This window comes from Lasiosphaeria miniovina (genome assembly GCF_030549165.1).
Source record: "Lasiosphaeria miniovina strain SMH2392-1A chromosome Unknown B0T26scaffold_5, whole genome shotgun sequence".
Lineage (NCBI taxonomy): Eukaryota > Fungi > Ascomycota > Sordariomycetes > Sordariales > Lasiosphaeriaceae > Lasiosphaeria > Lasiosphaeria miniovina.
In genome coordinates, this window is record NW_026848224.1 from 3,808,483 (window position 1) to 3,829,117 (window position 20,635).

General features: G+C 57.2%; 9 protein-coding genes and 1 non-coding gene across 10 annotated transcripts; 4 read left to right on the forward strand and 6 right to left on the reverse strand.

The window, feature by feature from the left end:
- Positions 1–1,865: 1,865 nt before the first annotated feature.
- Positions 1,866–3,354, forward strand: B0T26DRAFT_753634 (uncharacterized protein; the record flags this gene model as incomplete). The annotated part of the gene is made up of 5 exons (XM_060445717.1): positions 1,866–1,878; positions 2,449–2,621; positions 2,756–2,801; positions 2,844–3,115; positions 3,277–3,354. The coding sequence occupies 5 exons, from the start codon at positions 1,866–1,868 to the stop codon at positions 3,352–3,354; spliced, it is 582 nt and encodes a 193-aa protein (XP_060294863.1).
- Positions 3,355–4,301: 947 nt separating this feature from the next.
- On the forward strand, positions 4,302–5,822 carry B0T26DRAFT_648599 (major facilitator superfamily domain-containing protein; the record flags this gene model as incomplete). Its single annotated transcript, XM_060438012.1, has 1 exon — positions 4,302–5,822. One exon carries the CDS (start codon positions 4,302–4,304, stop codon positions 5,820–5,822), a length of 1,521 nt encoding a protein of 506 aa, XP_060294864.1.
- A 1,711-nt stretch (positions 5,823–7,533) lies between these two features.
- On the forward strand, positions 7,534–7,849 carry B0T26DRAFT_753636 (uncharacterized protein; the record flags this gene model as incomplete). The annotated part of the gene is made up of 2 exons (XM_060445718.1): positions 7,534–7,687; positions 7,806–7,849. 2 exons carry the CDS (start codon positions 7,534–7,536, stop codon positions 7,847–7,849), a joined length of 198 nt encoding a protein of 65 aa, XP_060294865.1.
- Positions 7,850–9,151: 1,302 nt separating this feature from the next.
- Positions 9,152–9,267, reverse strand: B0T26DRAFT_t180. The gene has a single exon. It is a non-coding gene; the product is annotated as a tRNA-Leu (tRNA).
- Positions 9,268–9,971: 704 nt separating this feature from the next.
- On the reverse strand, positions 9,972–11,198 carry B0T26DRAFT_649760 (uncharacterized protein; the record flags this gene model as incomplete). The annotated part of the gene is made up of 1 exon (XM_060438118.1): positions 9,972–11,198. The coding sequence occupies one exon, from the start codon at positions 11,196–11,198 to the stop codon at positions 9,972–9,974; it is 1,227 nt and encodes a 408-aa protein (XP_060294866.1).
- Positions 11,199–11,322: 124 nt separating this feature from the next.
- Positions 11,323–11,891, reverse strand: B0T26DRAFT_717721 (uncharacterized protein). The gene has a single exon (XM_060442343.1). It carries the CDS (start codon positions 11,842–11,844, stop codon positions 11,491–11,493), a length of 354 nt encoding a protein of 117 aa, XP_060294867.1. The 5' UTR covers positions 11,845–11,891; the 3' UTR covers positions 11,323–11,490.
- A 2,228-nt stretch (positions 11,892–14,119) lies between these two features.
- On the forward strand, positions 14,120–15,267 carry B0T26DRAFT_742178 (RTA1 like protein; the record flags this gene model as incomplete). Its single annotated transcript, XM_060444073.1, has 2 exons — positions 14,120–14,351; positions 14,459–15,267. The coding sequence occupies 2 exons, from the start codon at positions 14,120–14,122 to the stop codon at positions 15,265–15,267; spliced, it is 1,041 nt and encodes a 346-aa protein (XP_060294868.1).
- Positions 15,268–15,763: 496 nt separating this feature from the next.
- B0T26DRAFT_677865 (class I glutamine amidotransferase-like protein) lies at positions 15,764–16,875 on the reverse strand (the record flags this gene model as incomplete). Its single annotated transcript, XM_060440154.1, has 5 exons — positions 15,764–15,893; positions 15,970–16,025; positions 16,110–16,529; positions 16,625–16,746; positions 16,827–16,875. The coding sequence occupies 5 exons, from the start codon at positions 16,873–16,875 to the stop codon at positions 15,764–15,766; spliced, it is 777 nt and encodes a 258-aa protein (XP_060294869.1).
- Positions 16,876–17,518: 643 nt separating this feature from the next.
- Positions 17,519–17,746, reverse strand: B0T26DRAFT_650930 (uncharacterized protein; the record flags this gene model as incomplete). Its single annotated transcript, XM_060438232.1, has 1 exon — positions 17,519–17,746. A coding segment is annotated over one exon (228 nt), but the record flags the coding sequence as incomplete, so codon positions are not given.
- Positions 17,747–18,675: 929 nt separating this feature from the next.
- On the reverse strand, positions 18,676–20,626 carry B0T26DRAFT_717745 (acyl transferase/acyl hydrolase/lysophospholipase). Its single transcript, XM_060442344.1, has 5 exons — positions 20,478–20,626; positions 20,222–20,407; positions 19,722–20,112; positions 19,427–19,642; positions 18,676–19,347 (listed from the first exon to the last, which is right to left on the reverse strand). Exons 1-5 carry the CDS (start codon positions 20,590–20,592, stop codon positions 18,900–18,902), a joined length of 1,356 nt encoding a protein of 451 aa, XP_060294871.1. The 5' UTR covers positions 20,593–20,626; the 3' UTR covers positions 18,676–18,899.
- Between the last annotated feature and the right edge of the window lie 9 nt (positions 20,627–20,635).

A 20,635-nucleotide genomic window follows, 5' to 3' on the forward strand; every position in this document is an offset into this window, starting at 1 on the left:
ATGGATGGTCCTTCCACCAGTTCGTCGATCTGCTTCCAGCTGGTGAATTTGTCCTTTTGCGAAGTAATCATCTGGGTCGTCGCCAACGAAGCTATTGACGTGCTTTTTGTATAGCGCATGGTTACTGGGTGTTGATCCTGATGACTGATTGAGCTCTTCATAGGCCAGGGTAACGTCGATCTCTTTGGGCATCTTTCCCTATTCTTTAACGTGTAGTGCTATCCACTTGTATGGCGGGGTCAATGCTAGGGTGTGCTTGTGTTGGGCAATGATGTTTGGATTACCCTCGTACTCGCAGTCTCTGACCGTGATTCTGCGTGGGACTGGTGGTGCCATTGCGGGTGTTGGGCGTCAGTTGCGTAGGATGAGGGTTGTTCGCGCGATTGATTCCCGGTTCGGCGCCCTTGATTTTGTACTGCGCGACTGTGCCGAAGTGTGCGGTATGAGGAAGGAAATTCTTGTACGGGGGGTGGTTTGTGGTGAAACAACGTCGCCGAGGTGCTTCTAAATGCCGTATGTGGGTCCCCAAAGGTTACACCGCTCCGTAAGGGAAGGTGCGCACTAGTAATGACGTGCTTGGTACTGTGACCGCAAGAAAATATGGCAACCTGACAGAATTTGCGCTGCGGCTAGTGCAAAGGATGTTGCCGGCGAATGTCGTCAGCCTTGATTAAGAGGTTTTTGCCTTCCCGGCGCGTGGTGGCTTGAGCTCCTCTGGCTGTATTGGGTTGTCATGCTCAAATTTCGTGACGAGGTCCGACGCTGTCTCTCTTAATGCATTTCGAGGGTACCAGCTATTAAACTGGTTTTGATATCCTTTCCACTTGATGAGGTACTCGACTGTTGACTTGCCGCCTCGCAGGTGACTCGTCGCTTGAGAATCTTATCGAGCTCGAACGGCTCTTTATCCTCGTCCTCTATATCTTCGATGATCTTTCCCGGCGCTGGCTTCAGTCGCTCATATGGGTCGTCGTTTAGAGCCAGCATCAACTGGGTGATTGTGACAATTGGATGGATTTTCTACGTTGATGGCAGCTCCAGTTTATATGCTAGTGGGCCTCTCATTTCTAACGCCTTGAATGGTCTAGTCCTCTATGAAGAATATTTTCGAGGAGGTCTGCCCGGTAAGTTATAGCCGTGGTGTAGCCGCAGGTAGACCATGTCGCCTGCCCTAATCTCAGTGGGCTGGCGTTTGGGGTCGGTTCGCATCTTTGCGTTAGCTTGAGCGTGGGCTACGGCCAGTTGAGCTTCCTGACTGTATAATAGTCGTTGGGCTGCCACGTCATAAACCTCGTTGTTGTCAAAGACAAGGTCGATGGCTGCTTTTGGTTTGAAACCTGTCGTCTGGAATTGACCCACTTTTCATGGAATTGGACAGGCCCTGGTTGACATGCCTCTGAGCTTCCTTCATTCTTTGTTATTTCCTTCATTCTTGACTCGGCATGTCCTCATTTCATTCGGAATGCCCTCTTTCGGGCTGATTACAACGCCTCCCTTGCCCTCTCTCCCTGAGTATAAGGAAGCGTTCTTTTCTGTACTTTTAGACCTATTGAGCAGACAATTCAATGCGCTGTCAACTTCGATCGCGTGCAACAAAACCCAATATGAGCTCCAGTAGTGACATCCCTATAGCTTCGGTGTATGCTAGGTTGAGGTTGTGTCGTAGGGCGGGCATCCCATCCACCCAACTCACTTCCTCGTTGACCGCAATGTGGTATCGTTAGCGATCTCCACGGTCTGGTTCTTTCGTTCCGACAGGCCATCCGTTTGGGGGTGGTATGCTGTGGACAGCAACAGCTTTGTATTCAGTGCCTTAAACACTCCCCTCCACAAGGCGGATATGAACTTGGAGTCCCTGTCTGACCATGATTCTCATTAGTAGGCCCCAGTCGCACAATTGTAGGTAGGTGAGCAAACGCTCTCCATTGTTGTGGCTAATGCCATCTGAAACGAGAGAAGAAAAGAAGATGATTTGTCAAAGAAGCTCTAAATGATCCCGGTAGGGCCGTGCACTGATTACGTAACATCCACGAATGCGTCGAGGTGAAACTCGCAGTGGGACAACCTTGTCTACACGTACGCTTGGCTCGGCCTAAGATCCGCTGGAGGCCGGAGGTTAGCGCTTGAGGCAGGCACGCTGAGCTTGACCTCGACGTGACTTGTGCCGGCTACTGCGATAATTAACCTGCATGTCATTAACCGTGCGCCTATTATTTATTTACTTTGTCGCTGCGAGGGGGAACCTGGGAACCTAGGAAGGGGAAAATGAACAAATGAATGTTCATTTAACTCGTCTCTTGTTTTATTTCCCTTTCAATCTTCACCTACATCCCAACACGCGTACAAAATTTCGGACGCGCGTCCCCGTCCGGCAGCAGAACCAGACGCAGCGTTCGAGAAGTTGAGAAGTTGGCAGAGCGCGACGACATGACAACGACACGGCGAAAGGCGGCGAGCAGCAGCGCTCGTCCGACTCGGGATCGCAGGCAGAGAAAGACGGCGGCGGCGATGCTGAATCAGCGCTGGCAGCAGAGAAGGCAGAGGGCGTCTACCCGTCTAGCCCAGTGCTCGCCGTCGTGACAGCGCTGTTTCTTGCCGTGTTTCTGTGCGCGCTGGACATGGTTCGTCTGCTCTTGGGTCACCATTACTTCGATTAATTGTGTGGAACTCGCGCGTTGGTGGCACTTGGACGATTGTCGCGACGGCCATCCCAAAGCTCACGGACCAGTCCCACAGCCTCGACGAGGCGTCGTAGTATGGCTCGGCCTTCTTCATGACGTCGGCCGCGTTCCCGTCCGCCTGTACGTGACTAGCATCCCTATCTGTCGGCTACTTCAATGCAGACCCCGTCGCTGACTTGCCTGGGAATGGTTTGGTCCAGGGGGCAAAGGTGTTCAAGTACTTTGCGCTCAAGCCGGGGTTCCTGTCGGCCATGTTCATCTTCGAGGTCAGGTCGCTGATCTGCGCCGTGGCGCCCAACAGCACGGCGCTCATCGTCGGGCGCGCCTTCGCGGGCGTCGGCGCCGCCGGCCTCGGGTCCGACGCCTACACCATCGTCGCCTTCTCGGCGCACCCCTCCAAGCGCCCCATGCTCCTGAGCTTCATCGGTCCTCTCGTACGGCATCGCCAGTGTGTTGGGGCCCGTCATTAGAGGTGCTTTGGTGAATGATCGACCCACAGTCCCACTGTCGCATGCTGTGGATTCATCTGTGACGATGTGGTCTGCTAGGCAACTAGCCATCTAATGATGCATCAGTGGCGCAGCCGACCGCGTAGGTCCTCGCCGCCGGCGCCACTGCCATCACAGACGTGTCCCTAGCCGATGTGGTGCCTGGGATCCTCCATGCATATTAGGCGGGTATCCGCGTGGTTTTCGCCGTTGGCATTGGCGAGATCGGCGTTGCGGTGCTGACGGCGTTGCGGTGCTGACGGCCCTGCTGGGCAGGTGGACCCGGTTGGACATGACATGACGAGGGCCAGGCTGCAGCTGGCGGCGCAGCAGCATAATCTGACAACGACGGTCAATAGAATTAAGGGAAAAGTAGAGAGCAGAAAAGGGGTGGCATAATAATCGGAGGCGAACTTAAACGGCGGTAAATTCAACAACAAGACGTCAAATTCGCGACCGCGTGTTCTCCCTCTCCGACACCTCAGTGACAAAACTTACCGTTGTATGGCGACGTATCGGTATATCACAGTGACAGCTATTGCAATATCGGAATTATGCACTTGGCGCGGCCCAGCCCTGCCCGGAGCTTTCGCCGAACTAGCCCAGATCAGGCCTAGTGCTCACATGGCAGCTCCAAGCCCCAACCAACAAACATTCCTTCAGGGGCGCATAGCACAGCGCCCGCCCGCAAGTTCCGTCTGCCTGCGGCTCCAGCTGAACCTCGCTCATTTCCAGCGCTCTCTTCTCCTTCTAACTTTTGAGCTAAGAAAAGCTACCATCAACACGCGGTTGGCCGTTTGTGCTCGTCTTCTTTGTTTTTGCATTTCTCTCTATCTCGTCTCTTTTTGGCCTTTTTCCTCCTTTTTTTTTTTTTGGCGATCGGCAACCGCCTTTGCAGCCACCTTGCCAGATGCAATCTTGACAGACGACAAACACCCTAGCGCGCGCAGCTCAGCGCAACGATAAGTAGCAGCCAGCCATGGCGGTGGGCATCCGGTTGGAACCGCGGCGCAAGACCTCACTCGACGTGGAGTCGGAGAGCATCGGCCACGGCGGCAGCCACGGCGATGGCGATGAGGACGCGTATTTTCTGCCGGCATCCCCAGCGGCAGCAGCGGCTCCTGCCGCCGAAATGGACCCCAAGCGGCAGCGCTACGTGATCCTCATGTGCGTCGTGTTCCTCTTCATCGTCGAGTTCAGCATGTACATCATGGAGCCGCCGCTGCAGGCCATCATGGAGGACTTTGCCTGCCACGGCATCTACCCCGACCACGCGGTCAACGACCCCCGCGCCGCCCCCGACCCGCGCTGCAAGGGCCAGGAGGTCCAGAAGACCCTCGCCATGGCCCGCACCTGGCTGCTGTGGACCGGCATGTTCGTCCCCTTGCTCGTGCAGATCCCCTACGGCATGGTGGCCGACCGGCGCGGCCGCCGGCCGGTGCTGTTCGCCGGGCTGCTGGGCATCGTGCTGTCCACGGCGTGGACCATCGTCGTGCTGCGGCGCCCCGACACCTTCTCCATCTGGCACCTGCTGCCCGGGTCCGTGGCGCTGCTGATCGGCGGCGGCACGCCGGGGGCCACGGCCATGGTGTGGACCATCATGACCGACTCGACGTCGTCCGCCAACCGCACGTCGCTCTTCTACCAGATGCACGCCATGATGCTCATCCTCAGCGCCGCCTTCCGGCCCCTCGCCGCCTGGCTGCTGAGCATCGACCCGTGGCTGCCCATGTGGATCGGCCTGGCCGCGCTGGTCCTCAGCATGTTCTCCACCCTGCTCATCCCCGAGACCCTGCCGCTGCGCCAGCAGTCCGCCCACCACGACCACGACCACGTGCGCCCGCTCACCAAAGCACGCGGCGGCGGCGGCGGCGGCGCGCTGGCAACGGCCCTGGGCACGGCAGCCCGCGAGCTGTCGCGGATCTGGCGCTTCATCCTCGGCTCCCGCAGCATCATGCTGCTGGTCCTCGCCGACGGCCTGCTGAACCCCATCTACACGGCCTTCGAGATGAACCTGCTGCAGTACGTGACGGTGCGCTTCGGCTGGGACTGGTCCGCCGCCACGTACCTGACGACGGTCAACAAGGTCATCTCCGTAATAGTACTGCTCGGCATACTACCGCTGCTGTCGCGCCTCCTGACCAGGCGCCGCGCCATGGCCGTCGCGCCGCGCGATCTACTGCTATCGCGCGGCTCCGTGCTACTCATGACGGCCGGCAGCCTACTGACGGCCGTCGCGGCTGCGCTGTGGGTGCTCGTCGCCGCCATGGTCGTCTACAGCCTCGGCTCGGGCTTCCCGCCGCAGCTGCGCGCGCTGCTGGCCGACCTCGTCGACCAGGACTCGCTCGCCACGCTGAACACCACGCTCGCGACGGCCGAGACGCTGATGGGCCTCGCCGGCGTGCCGGCCCTCGGCTGGCTGCTCGCCAAGGGCTTCGAGATCGGCGGCGGGTGGATGGGCTTGCCGTTTCTGCTGTCGTCGGCGCTCGCGGCGCTTGCCGCTGCGGCCATGTTTGCGTTTACGCTTCCGAGGGGCACGATTGGCAAGGCCGAGGGCGGGTACAGGCTTGTCGACCAGCGCTCGCCGCGGGGAGTCGATGGGGTTGCTGTGGAGGAAGGGTTGGAGCTAGATTCGTCGCCGAATTATCATTGATCGGTGGCCATGCGTTTTTCTTTTGGTCTTTTTTTATCGCCGTCGTTCTCTTTCGTATTATAGGGGGCCGGAGTTCAAGATGGGATTGGAATTGGAAATCGGGGGATAAAGTCGGGTGTAAATGTTTTGGATGGAGCGGCATTGTATCATAATTTTCTGCATCGATTCTGTGAGGAATACATCGATTCTATGAGGAATGCATATCTGTAAATGCCATGATCCTTTTAATTGCCTTTTGTCTTTGTTGGCGAGTGGCACGTCTTTGGTAATTGGCCAACTGAGCAGTTTCGATCAGTTTTCTGCTTGGACGCCAGGCTTGAGACACGCCAGGCTTGAGACGCTCCTTTCCCCGACGTTTGTCCTCAAACTTCCGATCCCAAAGCAGCACCCCCAAGAGTGCCCATGCAGACGACGGCACAATGAGCCTCAATCGCCTTGGCCGACTCAGGCAGCTCCGAAATGTCTCCCGCCTGGGTATCAGGATGCCCCCCACCACAATAACCAGCAATTTCAGGGCTCGCAACAACGCAAACAAATCAAATCGGGTCCCTATATTTGCTTCGTTTGAACCAAACCAGGCCATATAGACATACAAGACATAACAATCACAACCCCGCCTTTATTAGTACTACCACACTCCATCTTGGACCCAGCCCTCAGTGCTATGGCCTGAATACCACGAACAAATATAAAGATTTCTACATTTGATTTGCTAGGATTTGGATTCGTTTGGTTTGCATTGAATTGTGAGGACGAGGAAGCTGAATACCTAAAGACGATGGCAGCAGAAAATAGCAATGAGTTACAGCATTCCAAACTAATCCAGAAGCCGAACACCCCAGGAAGAGGAAGTAAGTAACGAAGTTAATGAGAGTACCAAATCACCAAGAGCACCGAGGCCTAGGTAACCTCAGCCCGAATACCCTCTAGTATGGATGGGGATAGGGCCGAAGGACCCAACTTATAATTAACGGACTTGGGGTCGGGGTGGACGAATAGAGAGTTCGTTGCGTATAGGAGAAGCCTACTTCGTAAAGTTAAGCCTCACAGGAGCAAGAGCTCGTGACTACCTCGGTCCCGTGTCCAAGGGGCTCGTCAAGGGAGTCGACAGCGACGAGTGGATCGGAGCGCTGAAGGCGGCTTCGAGAAATACGGAAGAGAATGTGGCAGAGCGGCCCATGCTGCGGTTTGAGCACCGGGGGGCGGGGGGGTTAGTAATTCACGTGGCGTATTTTCATGGCGGGTTTCTTGCCACGGCTGTGATCAAAAAGTTAATGCCAGCTTATGGAAAATAAAAGTTATACTTATATGACTAGCTTTAAATATTCAATGGTTAGAATATGTAGCGACCTTGTATTAGGCCAGACTCGGTAGCGGCTTTGATATACTTAGGTATAGGGCTGCCGCACAAGGGAGGCGCGGGTAATTGTGGAATCGGTGAACATAATACTGTCTAGTTATGGATATAACTAGCCGCCTACCAGAGAGGAAGATGGGGGTTGAGGAAAGATTTGGGCATCCTGTGTAATAATTACGTGGTGGGAGCCTTAGCTAACCATGGGGCGCTTTGACCTTGTCGGCTCCGTCGACGGCAACGGCTACTACAAGTACATCAGAGACCGTAGGAGAGCAGCAGGATGGTTGGTCGCGTATGTGCTTTTCTTCTATACATTTTTGATCTTTCTCTCTCCATTCAACGCGGGCCCACCTGATGCTGGACAACGCCGGCACCGACGACTGCATCCGCAACTTCGACGCGGGCAACGCCGGGAACCGCACCAAGACCGGGACCCGCACCAAGGCCCTCGTCGACTATCTGCTCTCGTCGCCGCCGGGGACCACCATCCTGCTGTCGACCTGTCCTCGTTTGCTTGCTTCTTCAACTACTGCCCCAGTAACTTCTACCCCAAATTGTACCTACTGCCCCCGACAGACTGCCTACCTACTGCCCCCGACAGACTGCCTACCTACTGCACCCGACAGACTGCCTTGGCGACGGCGACCCGGAATATGTTGCCAAGTTCTAGCCTTAGGCAGCATGGCCAACTTCCACGGCCACGCCAGCTCCGTCATCGATACCCTAATAGCACAGCTACCCATCTAGACACTCGAGACTAACCAGATGGTGGCTGGCGTCCCAACCAACAGACTCGCTCCCCACAGCGAAGCAAATTCTCTCAGCTTTTTGGGGCCATGTCCAGCATGCTCGAAGCCAACCCAAAATATCTCCAAAATTGCTTCCAAAAAATGCCGCCGAAGTGGACCCAGCGTCCGCGGGGCCCGGCCGAGCCCCGTAATGCTGTTGAGGTGTATGTTGCGAGCATTACACCTCCAAAGGTCGAAGGATTCGCGGTCCCTCTTCCAGCAACAGGCCCAGCCAGAATAGACCCAGCGAGCTCTCGTTTCAGCGAGAGCCCGCCCCGAGGACGCCTTCTGCGCACCTTTCTATCGTGATCCGTTGCGAAGTTGGGCTCCACTGAGCCCGGGCCGGCCGCCGGAAAAGACAGTTCCACGGTTCAGGGGGGTTGGCGGGCCAGTGAGTCAAGACAGCGTTGTAGTCGTTGAGGTTGCTGCAGCACTGATCTCTGGCCCGTTGCGAAGAGTCGGCCGGCCGCCAGTTACCCTACTTATGTCAATTCCGGGCTCCGCTCGGCCCCTAGCCCTAGGTAGGCCAGCCTCGGCGCGGTGGGGCCCTGACCCGGATTCGCATCTTGCCCGGAGCGGGCCCTCTTGCGGCGAGTCTCTTTGGCATAACTGGCAATGCGATTTTCTACGTCAGCAATGAGATCTTGGCAAGACGCAGGGCAACTACAAGGGCGAGCGAGGTACGCAGGGCAACTACGAGGGCGAGGTTCGCAGGGGCAGCGATCCGGCCCTCCTCATGAAGCCCTCGTGGCCGTGTTGGGGAACGTGCGCAGCGCCAGCAAGACATACCTCCCAGGCTCCCACCCCGCATCAACAAGGAATTAGCATTGACAAATACTCTCGTGTGTACGCGGGTTATCGGCGACTTTGGGACGGAAAGTGGTGCGCCAGAGAGAGAAAAAAGCCGCTTTGAATTGAACGCGGCCAAAGCCAGCGTAACCTATCCGATCGAGTGAATGACACGGAGACTCAATCACACCTGACCGCCTGGCAACCAGAGCGGAGAGCGAGCGTTTCTTCCTTTATTCTCTGCGTAGCACTTGATTTATCACATCCCCGCCTATGTTTCCAACGCGGGAAGGGAGATATCATCAGGGACTGTTTATTAAAAAGAAATGGTAATTACTCGTTATCTTGGCCTCGATCCTGTTTGCTGCCGACAAAAACGAACAGGCAGAGCTATATGACAAGGGCGGGGTTTGGACCCACGCCCCATTACTGAGACCAGGAAGATTCCGGAGAAATCTGTAGAACTCAAGTAGTCCTGAACCTGGCGCTTAGACCGCTTGGCTACCTTGCCGTTGCTTGTTGCCGTGTGTGGAACCTGTTGAAGTGGATGCACGGGATTCCGCAATAAGAGGGAGCCAGTTCGTGACAAGCTGCAACCCTGTAACACAAAATTAAACCGCCTCGGGTGGGCTCCGTTAAGACGGGGCTGGTGGGTGACCGGGGCCGACCAGTGGGTTGGCGGTTTGCCGCAGTGGAGATGGAGAACTTGGAAAAATAGATACCTTGTCGGGGATGTCGAGAGATGCAGTTGTCTTGCAACCCCAATAGTTGGAGTAAATTTGGCGGAAAGGGAGTTTCAAGCGCGACGACATCGTGGACGAGCTGTCTCCAACTCTCTAGAAGTGAACTAATAACACTTTTTAACGTCCAATGTCGGCGGCGGTGAGGTGATATAGCTGGTGTTATTGCCCGTAGGAACCCTTGCCCGTTTGAGACACGTAAACTGTAAAACAATAATTAGGGAAAGAAAAGGCTCACAGCTTTCATTGTATTGAATAAGCATTAATTATGAGCTATTAACTAATTAACTACGATCGAGTAGGGAGGTTAACTACCTAGTAAGAGCTATCAAGTTAAACAATGGCCGTATTCGAACGATACACCACGTCTTCACCGACGCCCGCCAACTGCTTCTAAAGCCGACCACGTCGGCGAGAACCAACCGAGTCCTCGAAACCGACGACATCGTGACAGAAGACAGATATCCAAACCTCGTCACATCATCATGTACCCCTCGTGCAGCAGCCCCATCTCACGCATGGGCCAGTCGATCCAGGGCCTGTGGTCAGGGTCGAGGATGTCGTAGGCAGACGAGACGAGGTGGTGGGCCCAGCCCTGTAGCCACCACACGCTCTCGTGGTGGCGGAGGAGGATGCAGAAGTGGGCGAAGATGGCCACGGCCTCCTGCGCCGGGGCCGGGCCCTTGAGCAGCGGCACCAGCGAGTCCGACACCTCCCACAGCCACAGCATGGCGTCCAAGACGTCGCGCGGCGCCCCTGCGTCGCCTTCCTCTTGCCGTCGCTGCCGCTGCCGTGCTCCCAGCGCCAGCTCCAGCTCGTCCAGCGCGTGCGCGTACGTGTGCCCGAGCGCCGCGTCCGCCGCCACCGCCGCGCTGCCCGCCACGCGCCGCCGCAGCGCGCGGAGCGGCGCGCAGTCGTCACCATCGTTCCCGCTATCCTCGCCAACACCGTTAGTCCCGTCGAGGTTGGCGGCGGCATCCTTGCTGTCGCAGCGCGACGCGTGCCACCGCCGCGTGCCATAGACCAGAAACGGCGCCAGCAGCGTGTCGGGCCCGCGCTCGCCGACGACGTTGCTGAGAGACTTGGCGCCGCTCAGCAGGAACGTCCAGTCGGGGAAGTTGGCCACACCGCCGCCACCGCCGCCGCCGCCGCCGCCAGCCGTCGACCCGATGATGAAGAACGACCCGTCCGCCAGCGGCCGCCGCGGGCTCGCCAGCGCAAAGTACACGGTCAGCATGCTGAACAGGAACAGGTTGACGGCGTCGTCATCACTCAGCCCCACAGGCGCAGGTGTAGGTGACGCCATGCTGTGGTCGTCATCGCCGTCGTTGTTGCTGCTGCCGTTACTTGCTGCTGCGGCGGCTGCCTCCGCCTCGGCCATCAGGCGCATGGCGGAGCGGCTGGCGCGCGTGTGCAGCAGGATGCCCTGGGCCGTGTAGAAGTCGCGGCGGTCGGGGCGGTGGTAGGCCAGGTGCAGCGCGCTGACGGCCAGCACGGAGCGCATGATGTAGTCGCAGCCGAGGCCGATGCGCACGACGGCGACGCGCCAGAAGTCGCACACGCCGGCGTCGGCCGCCAGCGTCGCGTGCGTGTGCACCGTGAAGTTGTGCAGCAACTCCAGCTCCAGCAGTGGTAGGGGGGCGGCCGCCGGGTCCGAGTCCGAGTCGTAGTCAAAAACGGTTGTGTCCGTCGTCGGGGACATGGTGGCGTCGAGTGCTGGTGGGGGTGGGGCCGGCGGGCGAGGGTGTGGGGATAACGGGAGCGGCGGCGACGTGGAGGAGGCGGTGGCGGAGGAGGAGACGTCGGTCGGCGAGGCAAACGGGGACCGCCGCGACGATGCCGACGACGGCGTCTTTCGGCTGTTGGCCCGGACGGGCGTGTCGGCCGTCTTGAGCGCCAGGAACGGGCACTCGACGCCGTGCGAGATGCAGTTGAGGCAGGAGGGGTGCCGCTCGTCGCACTAGCGGTGGCAGGAGTTAGCATTGCAACGTCAACTAGGTCGGTCGGCCTCGGGGTCTGGCTCGGAGTTGTATTGGGGTCGGACTCGGACTCGCCTTGATCTTGCGCGCCTTGCACCGGGCGCAACCGGTGCGACTCTTGCGGTGCGACCGCCTGCCGTAGCCGGCTGCCAAGCGCAGCGCCGTGGTGGGCGATGCCAAGTCCAAGCCAGGCCCCGAGGGTTCGTCGGGAGAAGGGGTTGTTGCCATGGCCACATCGGCAACGCCAGCCGATGTCACGATTGATACTGGCTCGACGATGCTTGGCACGACGGCCATCACAATTCCTCCGCCTCCACCTCGGCGTCCTCCTTCTCCGGCTCCTGGCGAGGACGGGGTGAACCCCGACATTGAGGAGCGGACTGTCGGTGCATCCAGATTCAGAAGTTGATCCGAGCCTACATTTGAGGGGGTGTAATTGGTTAGTTTAGTTTAGCTTAGTTTGGGAGTTGGAGTTGGAGGGACGGGCCACGGCGGTGAGTGACAAGTGGTGGTAGCCGCCGCCGCACGGTTTCCAGACCGTCGGTAGCCCAGCGGCACACGTAACAAGGGCTTAATTAAGGTGCGTGTGGTGTAGTGGGAGGAAGGCTGTTTCGTTCAGTTGCACTGGTTTGGGGGGTGTGGCGATCCCATCGATCCGTGCGTGATGGGGGTCGAAAAAGATGGGATGGAAAAGCATCGCATCGCCCTGCGCCAGCAAAGAAAACTAGCGCCACAAGGGGGGCGGGATCGCCCGCGCGCGTTTGTTGCAGGTCAAAGATTCATGACATCCCTCTAGCTGGGGCGCCGTCACAGTTGAATTTGTGATGGGACTTGCAGGTTTGGAAACCGAAACCGCCAAGCAATCCAAACTTGGCCCCCAAAAAAAACCCCTTGACGCGAGTGAGGGTTGCCAGTCCAAGAGGAAAGGCACGGAGGAAATAGTAACAAACATGAACTAGGGAGAATGAGAGTGGCTCACACTTTGGTATGCAGTGTACATGTACGGCAGGCGCTTTTTACCGACAGTTCCCAAACGGATAATGTTCCCGAAGTGAAGGAGGCTAAGAGGGAGATTTCCGGTGACAAGGGCCGGACAATGTGCAGAATTGGGCGACTGCTGACATGACAGACAGTAACAGTGCCTCCTCGATGAACGCTGGGGGGGGGGCTGTTGGATTAGAATCTTCAAGTTTGTTTCCAAGTCGTACGGAAACCCCTGCATCGATACCTATAGCGTGGGGTTTGGCATCTGCTGTTCCAATTGGATCCCTCTCGAGAAGTATAGATGTAATTGGCTGATGATGCTTGTTCGCGAAGGAAGTAATTAGGTACTTTGCACTAATAAGTGTTCCATAATTGATTCGACACGCCGTTGGAGCTAGGCTGTATCGAAATTGAGAAGGAGCGGCGGTTCGCATTTCAATCTTGTTGGAGCCTGAAAAGCCCGGAGCCCGTCGTGATGGAACCGCAGAATGCGAGCTGGAAGATGTTTATTGGGCAGGTGGGGGTCGTATCCTGGCGCTTTTGGCATCTTGGCCTCCACATTTCCCACACCCCTGCCGTCTGGTTAGTCGTGTTCGGGCGCACACTTCTCGCCTGTCCCGCGAATGAGACGCGCGTTCCCGCCCTCGGATCAGTCGCATCCGATTCGCCCTCCAGCACGTGGTCACAGTTGGTAATCAGGCCCACTGGTCTCACACCCCCGGGTCCAGACTCGGCACGCACGCACTCATGAAAGTTCCTTTTGAGGCTCCTTGGCTTCCGCACATCTGTGGCTTCCGCACATCTGTTCCGGGATCTCAAGCCCCTCTTTCCAACTTCCCCTTCCCCATTACCGGGAAGCAGGCTCCATATTTTAATTCGTGCAAATGTCACTTTTCGCGCGCATCGCAGCGCAAGCTGTACCTGCTGGGAACGAAAAGATCTACCTGTATTAATTGCGCCGCTGACCCAATGCGCGTTGTTCATTACAGGTCGCATCCTCCCAGGCCGTTGGACTGGAGTCCCGCCATCGCATCATCTTATTCCGTGTATCCGTATTCATTCTTAACGAACGCACTCTCTAGAGTCTCGGACGACTGCCTAGCCTTACTACTACGCACCTAGTGTGCTAGGCAGGCTAGACCGAGCCTGGCCACAACGATCAGACTACTGTGCCGCCCCTGCACCAATCAATTCGACATGCAAGCTACTGTGAGTAGACTCCGTCGCATTCGGGGGCTCGGGAACATGACTTGAATCCCCCATACTAATAAGTAAGCCGCCCACAAGCAAAGGAACCCCATGCCCGCTCGCTGCTTTTGTCCCCACTCTTGACTCCTCTCTGCCGCCTTGATAAGTCCAGTCGATCCGTCTATTTTCTCTGTTCCCCTCCAGCGGATCTATTTTCTCTGTTCCCCTCCATGGAGGTTTCTTTTTGCCGCTGAACAAACCCCGGTGTGTGTCCCATTGTCAACACTGTCAACGTCGCCGACCGCGATTTGCGCCCACGCACGCACGCGACCTGGCCCCTTTTTACCGAGTCCCGCCCGCTCTCCCCGCGATTCGGGCTCCGACTCGGACATCTCGGCCGCCGTCCTGACTCTGCAGTCTAATTACCGACTGATCAATTGCCCATTGGCTGCTGCAGCCCGCCGCCTCCGTCATGTCGACGCCACAGGCCGCCTTCCGGCCGAGCTACGATACCTGCTCCGTAATCACGGCCCTGTGCCCCGTCAAGGCCACCACACTCGGCTACTTCCCCAACCAGGGCGTCAACATCTTTGTCGCCATCGGCTTCGGGATAGCGGCCATCGTGACGCTCGTGTTTGGCGTGTGGAAGCGGACGTGGGGCTATTCCATCGCCATTGCGGCCGGGTGCATCCTCGAGCTTGCAGGTGGGTTTCCTCTCATCTTTCATGTGCTCGTGTGGGGCGACAGCGGTAGCTAGTCCGGAACATAGGCTGGAATGCTAACTGGCCGCTTTTTCTTTTTCCGACGACAGGCTACATTGGGCGCGCGCAACTGTCCGCCAACCCGTGGAACGGATCGGCCTTCAAGACGCAGATCGTCGCCATCATCCTCGGGCCCACGCTCATCTGCATCGGCCTGTACCTGACGCTGCGGCACATCGTGCTGGCGCTAGACCCATCGCTCAGCCGCATTCCGCCACGCGCCTACCCGCTCATCTTCGTCCCTGCCGACGTGTCGTGCCTCGTGATCCAGGCCATCGGCGGCGGCATCGCGGCGGCGGCGGGCCGCGACAAGGTGGACCTGCTGCAGAACGGCAACCGCACCATCATCGCCGGCATCGTGCTTCAGGTGGTCGTGCTGGGCGTCTTCGGCGCCCTGAGCGCCGAGTACCTGCTGCGCGTGCGGCGCACGCTGACGGGCCCCAACCCGTCGGGCAACGAGGACGCCGTGGCGCTGTGGGCCGACCGCCGCTTCAAGACGTTCCTCTACGCCATGGCGGGTGCCTACGCCGGCCTGGCTATTCGCTGCGTCTACCGCATCGCCGAGATGGCCGGCGGCTGGGGCAACCACATCATGCAGGACGAGCCCTCGTTTGTCGTGCTCGAGTCCTTTGCCGTCCTCATCGCCTCGGGCCTGCTCGCCGCCTTCCCGCCCGGCGTCTTCTTCCCCCACATGTCCCACTCGCTCGCCATCAAGAACAGCCGCCGGACGGCTGACACCGGAAGCGCGCCCGCAACTGCGACTGCAACTGCGGGCACCGCCACGCCCGGCCAGCAGACCGAAGGCGACTCGTCCTCTGCCAACGAGAAGCCCGCGAACGAGAAGCCAGAGGCTGTTTGAGGGGTCGAGTTGCGGGTGCTATGACCAGTATCCCATGCCGCCACTCTTGTTGAGGATTGTGCAAGCAAGTCGCATAAACCAAGTAGATACCCCTTATTACGAGTATTCTTTTTAAAGCAGCGGAGTTGGAAAGACGCTTTCCGATTTTTTTTCGTCTATAATTAGAGCACTGGGATAGATTAGCCTAGACCCAAAGACGATATATAACACTACATATATGTAGTTATATATATATATTCTGTTGAGATCTCATGGCCAATGGCAAAGACCGTGCCGAAATAAAGCTGACTTGGTCTGTGTCAATGCCATTGCGGGCCACTGCGGCAGCAAAGCTCAAATCTCCCCGACCTTCTCCGCCAAGTCTGCCAACTTCAGCACCCACGGGCATAGTTGTTTCATGCCGTCTGCGGTCTCGAATACGCGACATCGGTGTGAACTTCTACTAGCTCTACCTCCTCTTACAATACTGATTGCTCCAACATGACGGGGCTGCGGCTCAAACACCCGGTATAGAAGGGGTCTGGTCAATGTTGTGCATGAGGTCGACGATCCTGCTGGCCATGAGCTCCACGTCGCCGGGGAAGCGCGCGCTGATGTAGTTGAACTGCGTGTCCTCGACGACGAAGCTTTTGAGGCAGAGCACACACAAAGTCAGACGACGACTGAATAATTAATGACGAGAAAAGAAGCGGGACGACGTACGGCAACGGGCTGAGGCTGTTCTTGTACTGCTTCGGGTCGGCCAGCGCCTTGCGCACCTGCACCGCGGCGGAGGTGGTTAGCTAATTAACAGCTCTCATTCGAGCATTTAATTCTTCCAGAGGGACGAGAACGGCACCCACCGACGGCTCGACATCCTCGCTCCCGACACCGTACGTCTTGTAGTAATCACCGAGGAACAACCTAGTCCCCCAGAAGGCAAGCTGCTCGAAGCGCGCGGGCAGCGCCGTGGTGGCGCAGTCGGCGAGCACGCTACGGCCGGTGGCGGCGTCGCACGCCCCGGCGAGTGCCAGCACGCCGTGGCAGACGGCGGCGGCGGCGCGCGCGCTCGGCTTGCGCGTGCCCGGGAAGAAGTCTGCCAGCAGCCGGCGCGCGCACGCCGAGTCGATCAGCTGCCGCACGGCCTTGTCGTGCCCGCCCGGCAGGAACACCAGGTCGAACGGCGCCAGCGTGAAGGCGGCTGCTGTCCAGGAGCGTGGGAGCGTCCACTCCAGGGTTTGCGTCATGGCCGTGTAGAGGGTGACGGTGGATCGTTTGGCGCCCTGGGGTGGGTTGGTCAGGTTAGTTGGGTGAGGCTGGGGAGACGAGGTGAAGCTGGGGAGACGAGGTGAAGCTGGGGAGACGAGGTGGGACGGACTAGGACTTTTTGCGTCAGGCCCTCCAGCATCCGCTTGTCGCACGCGGGCGTGTTGCCCGTCTCGGTGGCAAAGTTGACGTGGAAGCCGGCGTTCTTGAAGGCGTGGTATGGGACGGCCGTCTCTGCAGACCGGGCGAGGTTGGGTTGTGAGCATTTGTGAGCATTTGTCGGATTCATGGGGACTTGATTAGGCGCCACTGACCGGTTGGGTCGTGACCGTAGTCGGCCATCATGATGAGCACCTGCACCATTCTGGTAACTAGCTCCTGTTTTGTCTCCGTGGTTCCGCTAATCTCAGTTGTTGTCAGGCTCTGATTGTCGCTCGCTATCCTGCCACGCAGAGGTTGTATGATGCATTTCAGGGAGGCAGACACGCGAATGCATGAGATTTAGCGCGTTTTAGACCTTGGCAATCACGTGCGCATCACTCTGCAAGTACCTACCTAAATCGTTGTCTGGACTGACTGGTGTGCATGCTGAAACAACTAGACAATGAATGTCGATGAAAGCAAAGATAAATAGATTCCTCATCTATGCGAAAAAAGATATAAAAAAAAAAAAAAAAAGTAGCTTCGAAGTACAGTCGAGGTCGATATTCGAGCAGTGTTGCTGCTGCTAATCTTCACTCGCTGTCAGCTAGGTCCAGGGGTTATGTTTTTGTTGGAATCACCAGGTACCGGTACTGGAATCAACAGGGTGCGCTGCGCACCGTATACTGGTGGTTCAAGTGTTGGATTCCGTTGATGTCTATGTAGATCTAAGAAGGAAGGTGGAAACTTCGTGAAAGGGCTTGTTCCGGGCTCAAAAGAACATGAGTATATTGACCTTGTTTAACTTGGTCCCAAACGTCTCGGTTCTAGCTAGCTGTTAATAGAAGTTATTCAGGGGCTCAGGTCAACAGACCTTGAGATGCGTGTCGGCGTCGATCCATACCGGCTTCGGATTAGGGACATTTCTGGTGATATCGTCACGCTGATTCTCGCCTAGCTTCGTCAAGGGAACGATTTGTATCGTGATCTTCTCGGTCAGGGCAGAAACAGTGTAGAGAACGGCGTTTTTGCCGTAGCCTGTTGCCGCAACGAGGACTGTATCGTCATGCTGGTAAACCAAACGCTGCACAGCCTACACCTGGCCAGCGCGAGCCTCTGGAGCGCCTGTGATGCCACAAATGGCTCTGTTTATGCGCTTCTTTTGCTCGTCGAGGTCCACCAGGGCGGCGAAAACGATGTAGGAAAGCTGGGTTTAGGAAGTGCGTTGTTTGAAAAAGAAAGTTAGGTTCTGAGGATGCCCTCAGCGTAGAGTGAGTTTATAGAAATTTTCACGAAGTTCAGATCAAAATTGAGTGTTTACCAGGTAACTAGCAGACGCGACTGAGTTGTGAAGGGGGGGTGTTTTTTTACTTTAAATATACGAAAATTACAACGCCCTATAAATGCGATTCCAAAGTAGAGCCGTTAGAAAGTCCTATCAATTACAAAGCTCCGCAACTAGTTTGTATATTCTCACAATGCGGAATGGTGATGTTGTTGCGCGTCAACTGAACCAGATTTTTTTATTGTACGGGGCTTGTGAAGGTGGTCACGGTTCGAATCAAATATTGCACTCAGACCTCTTTTTTGGGCGTTCTTTGGCGTAATCATGGGGCGCCACAGCAAATGTTTAGTGCGATCCACCATCCTAATCCATTTTGGTACAAGGTCCCGCCAGGGCCCTTGTCATGGGCGCACGTCCGCGCGCAGCGCGCCCCGCCCAAGAAAGACGGCCTGATTTCTGAGATAACCTACGGCCACTTATTTAGGTTCGGTGGCCCTGCGCCCCTGCGCCTCCACCCCCACATGTGGCTGTTTACGCCTCCACCGCCACATCTGTGGCTGACTAGCGAGTTGTTCCAACCGTTTTTTTTTTTTTTTGTTGGAATAGCATGCAACAAAGGGTGGAGAGGGTCAGGTGCGCAGGCACGTGACGGAGGAACGTGCTGCGCAGGCGCCGCCCCGCACCTGCTTCATTTGGCCTCCACAGCTGGAACCATAAGTAGCACAGAACATGAATGAACGTACTATTCATCACCCCCCTCAAGGTTGCATCGCGACATAACGCCTAGGCACAATCGTGGCTAGAGCGCCACGAACAATTTTATTATTTTTATTTTTTATTTTTTTATAATTTTATTATTTTTTATTTTTTTTTATTTTTTCATTTCTTACTATTTTTGCACTCTGCTCGTAAAGCACAGGAGATTTGCTGCACAGCTAGTGGCATATATAAACGATCGACATCAAGCGACAACCAGCGCCTTGGCACACTCGGAGATCATGGCCTGGGCGCCGTCGAGGGCAATGTAGGCCTTGGTGGCCTTGACCGTCTTGTCCATGGCAGCAACATCGTCGAGCTCGCCGAGATCCATCTCGACGCGCTTCTCCTGCAGGCTCCAGGCCCAGACGCCGTCGGGGCCCTCGATCCAGTCGGGGCAGCCGTCGCCGATGTTGAAGCGCCAGTACTTCTTGCCCTGCGGCCGCGGCGCGAACGCGTTGATGAGCGACCGGAACAGGATGTTGACCATCTCCGTGTTGGTCGCGATGCTCGCCATGGACTTGGCGAACCCGATCAGGCCTCCCGCCGTCGCCGAGCCCGCCACCTGGCTCTCGGGCGTCCCCGTCCCGATGCTCAGGAAGCAGCTCGTGTCCCGCGCCGGCCCGAACACGGTCAGCACTTCGTTCCAGAGCCTTTTTTGGTTTCACACGCAAGTTAGTTGACATCCCGGTCTGTATTCTTAAAAAATAATCGGAGGGAGGACTTAGTTACCATCCCAGTGGGTTGTTGGCCTGCAGCCCGCCGTCGAGAAACTTGACGCCCGACACCTCAAGCGGAGGGAAGTAGCTCGGTGCCGCCGAGGTAGCGCGGCAGGCCTCCCACAGCTTGATCTCGGGCAGCGCTGGCTTGTCCAGAGGGTGCTCGTACGTCCGTAGAGTGACGGGCGCGTGGTTGTTGGCGCCGAGCTGGTTGACGGCCATGAGGAAGCTTTATACGCAAACAGACATCAGAACCGAAAACTCACATCACGGCTGCACACATTCACAGGAAGGACAAAAAGGCTTACACCTTGCACGGGTTGTCGTCGGTGGCGGCCGCGGCGGGGTCGAAGAGCAGCAGCTTCTCGGGGTCGCCGAGCTTGGCCTTGATGAGCCGCTTGATGACGTCGACCAGCGGCTCAGCCTTCCACTTGTTACCGGACCAGGCCGATTTCAGGCCTGCCGTCAGCGAGCCCAGCTTGGACCGCGGCGGGAACACGACGTTCATGAACTCGGTGTACGCCTGGATGCACTCGCTGACGCTCATCTTCATGCGCCCCAGCATGATGGCGATGAACCCGCCGGTGCTCGTGCCGCCAATCATGTCAAAGACCTGGTACGGCAGCTTGCCGGGGTGTGACTTTTTCATAACCTCGTCGAGCAGCATGAGGGCCGCAATGCCGCGGACACCTCCGCCGTCTGTTTTGAGTTGTTCTTGTCAGCAACGTTGTTCAGCAACGTTGTTCAGCAACATTGTTCAGCAACGTTGTCTGGGAACAACTGGGCTTCAGGGGAGGGTAGTCCGCACCGAGAGAAAGGACGCGCAGCGGCGGCTTGTCCTGGCCCGACATCATCCCGGCCATGAACAGGGCGCTTGACACCCTCGAGATCTGCATGGTCTCGGGCTGCATGATGCTGTTGATGTCCTGGAAGACCTCCTGCACCGTGTTGACCGTCGACACGATCTGGCCGTAGTTGAGCTTCTTGCGCTCGACTAGCGCGTTCCGTCCGGCATCAGCAAAATGTTATCTGCACCGTTTGGGACGAGTGATGCCGCAACACACCTTCTTCGCCAATCTCAATCTCCAGGTAGCCCTTGCGCGAGTATACGGCCCAACCCAGGAACCGCGCGGCAAGACGGACGGCGATGACGTTGCCTGGCTCGAGCAGGCGGAACATGTCGTGGTTCTCGCTGAACTTCTTGCCCGCTTTCTGTTTGCCG

What these genes read in the sequence shown, in the direction of transcription:
- B0T26DRAFT_717721 (XM_060442343.1), bottom strand. Translation starts at nt 11,844, where the DNA reads ATGTCGGGGTTCACCCCGTCCTCGCCAGGAGCCGGAGAAGGAGGACGC.
- B0T26DRAFT_717745 (XM_060442344.1), bottom strand. Translation starts at nt 20,592, where the DNA reads ATGTTCCGCCTGCTCGAGCCAGGCAACGTCATCGCCGTCCGTCTTGCC. An exon ending in GCTGCGCGTCCTTTCTCTCG is followed by an intron (nt 20,113 to 20,221) that starts GTGCGGACTACC and finishes AACTCAAAACAG; the next exon opens with ACGGCGGAGGTGTCCGCGGC. An exon ending in GACGACAACCCGTGCAAGGT is followed by an intron (nt 19,643 to 19,721) that starts GTAAGCCTTTTT and finishes TTGCGTATAAAG; the next exon opens with CTTCCTCATGGCCGTCAACC.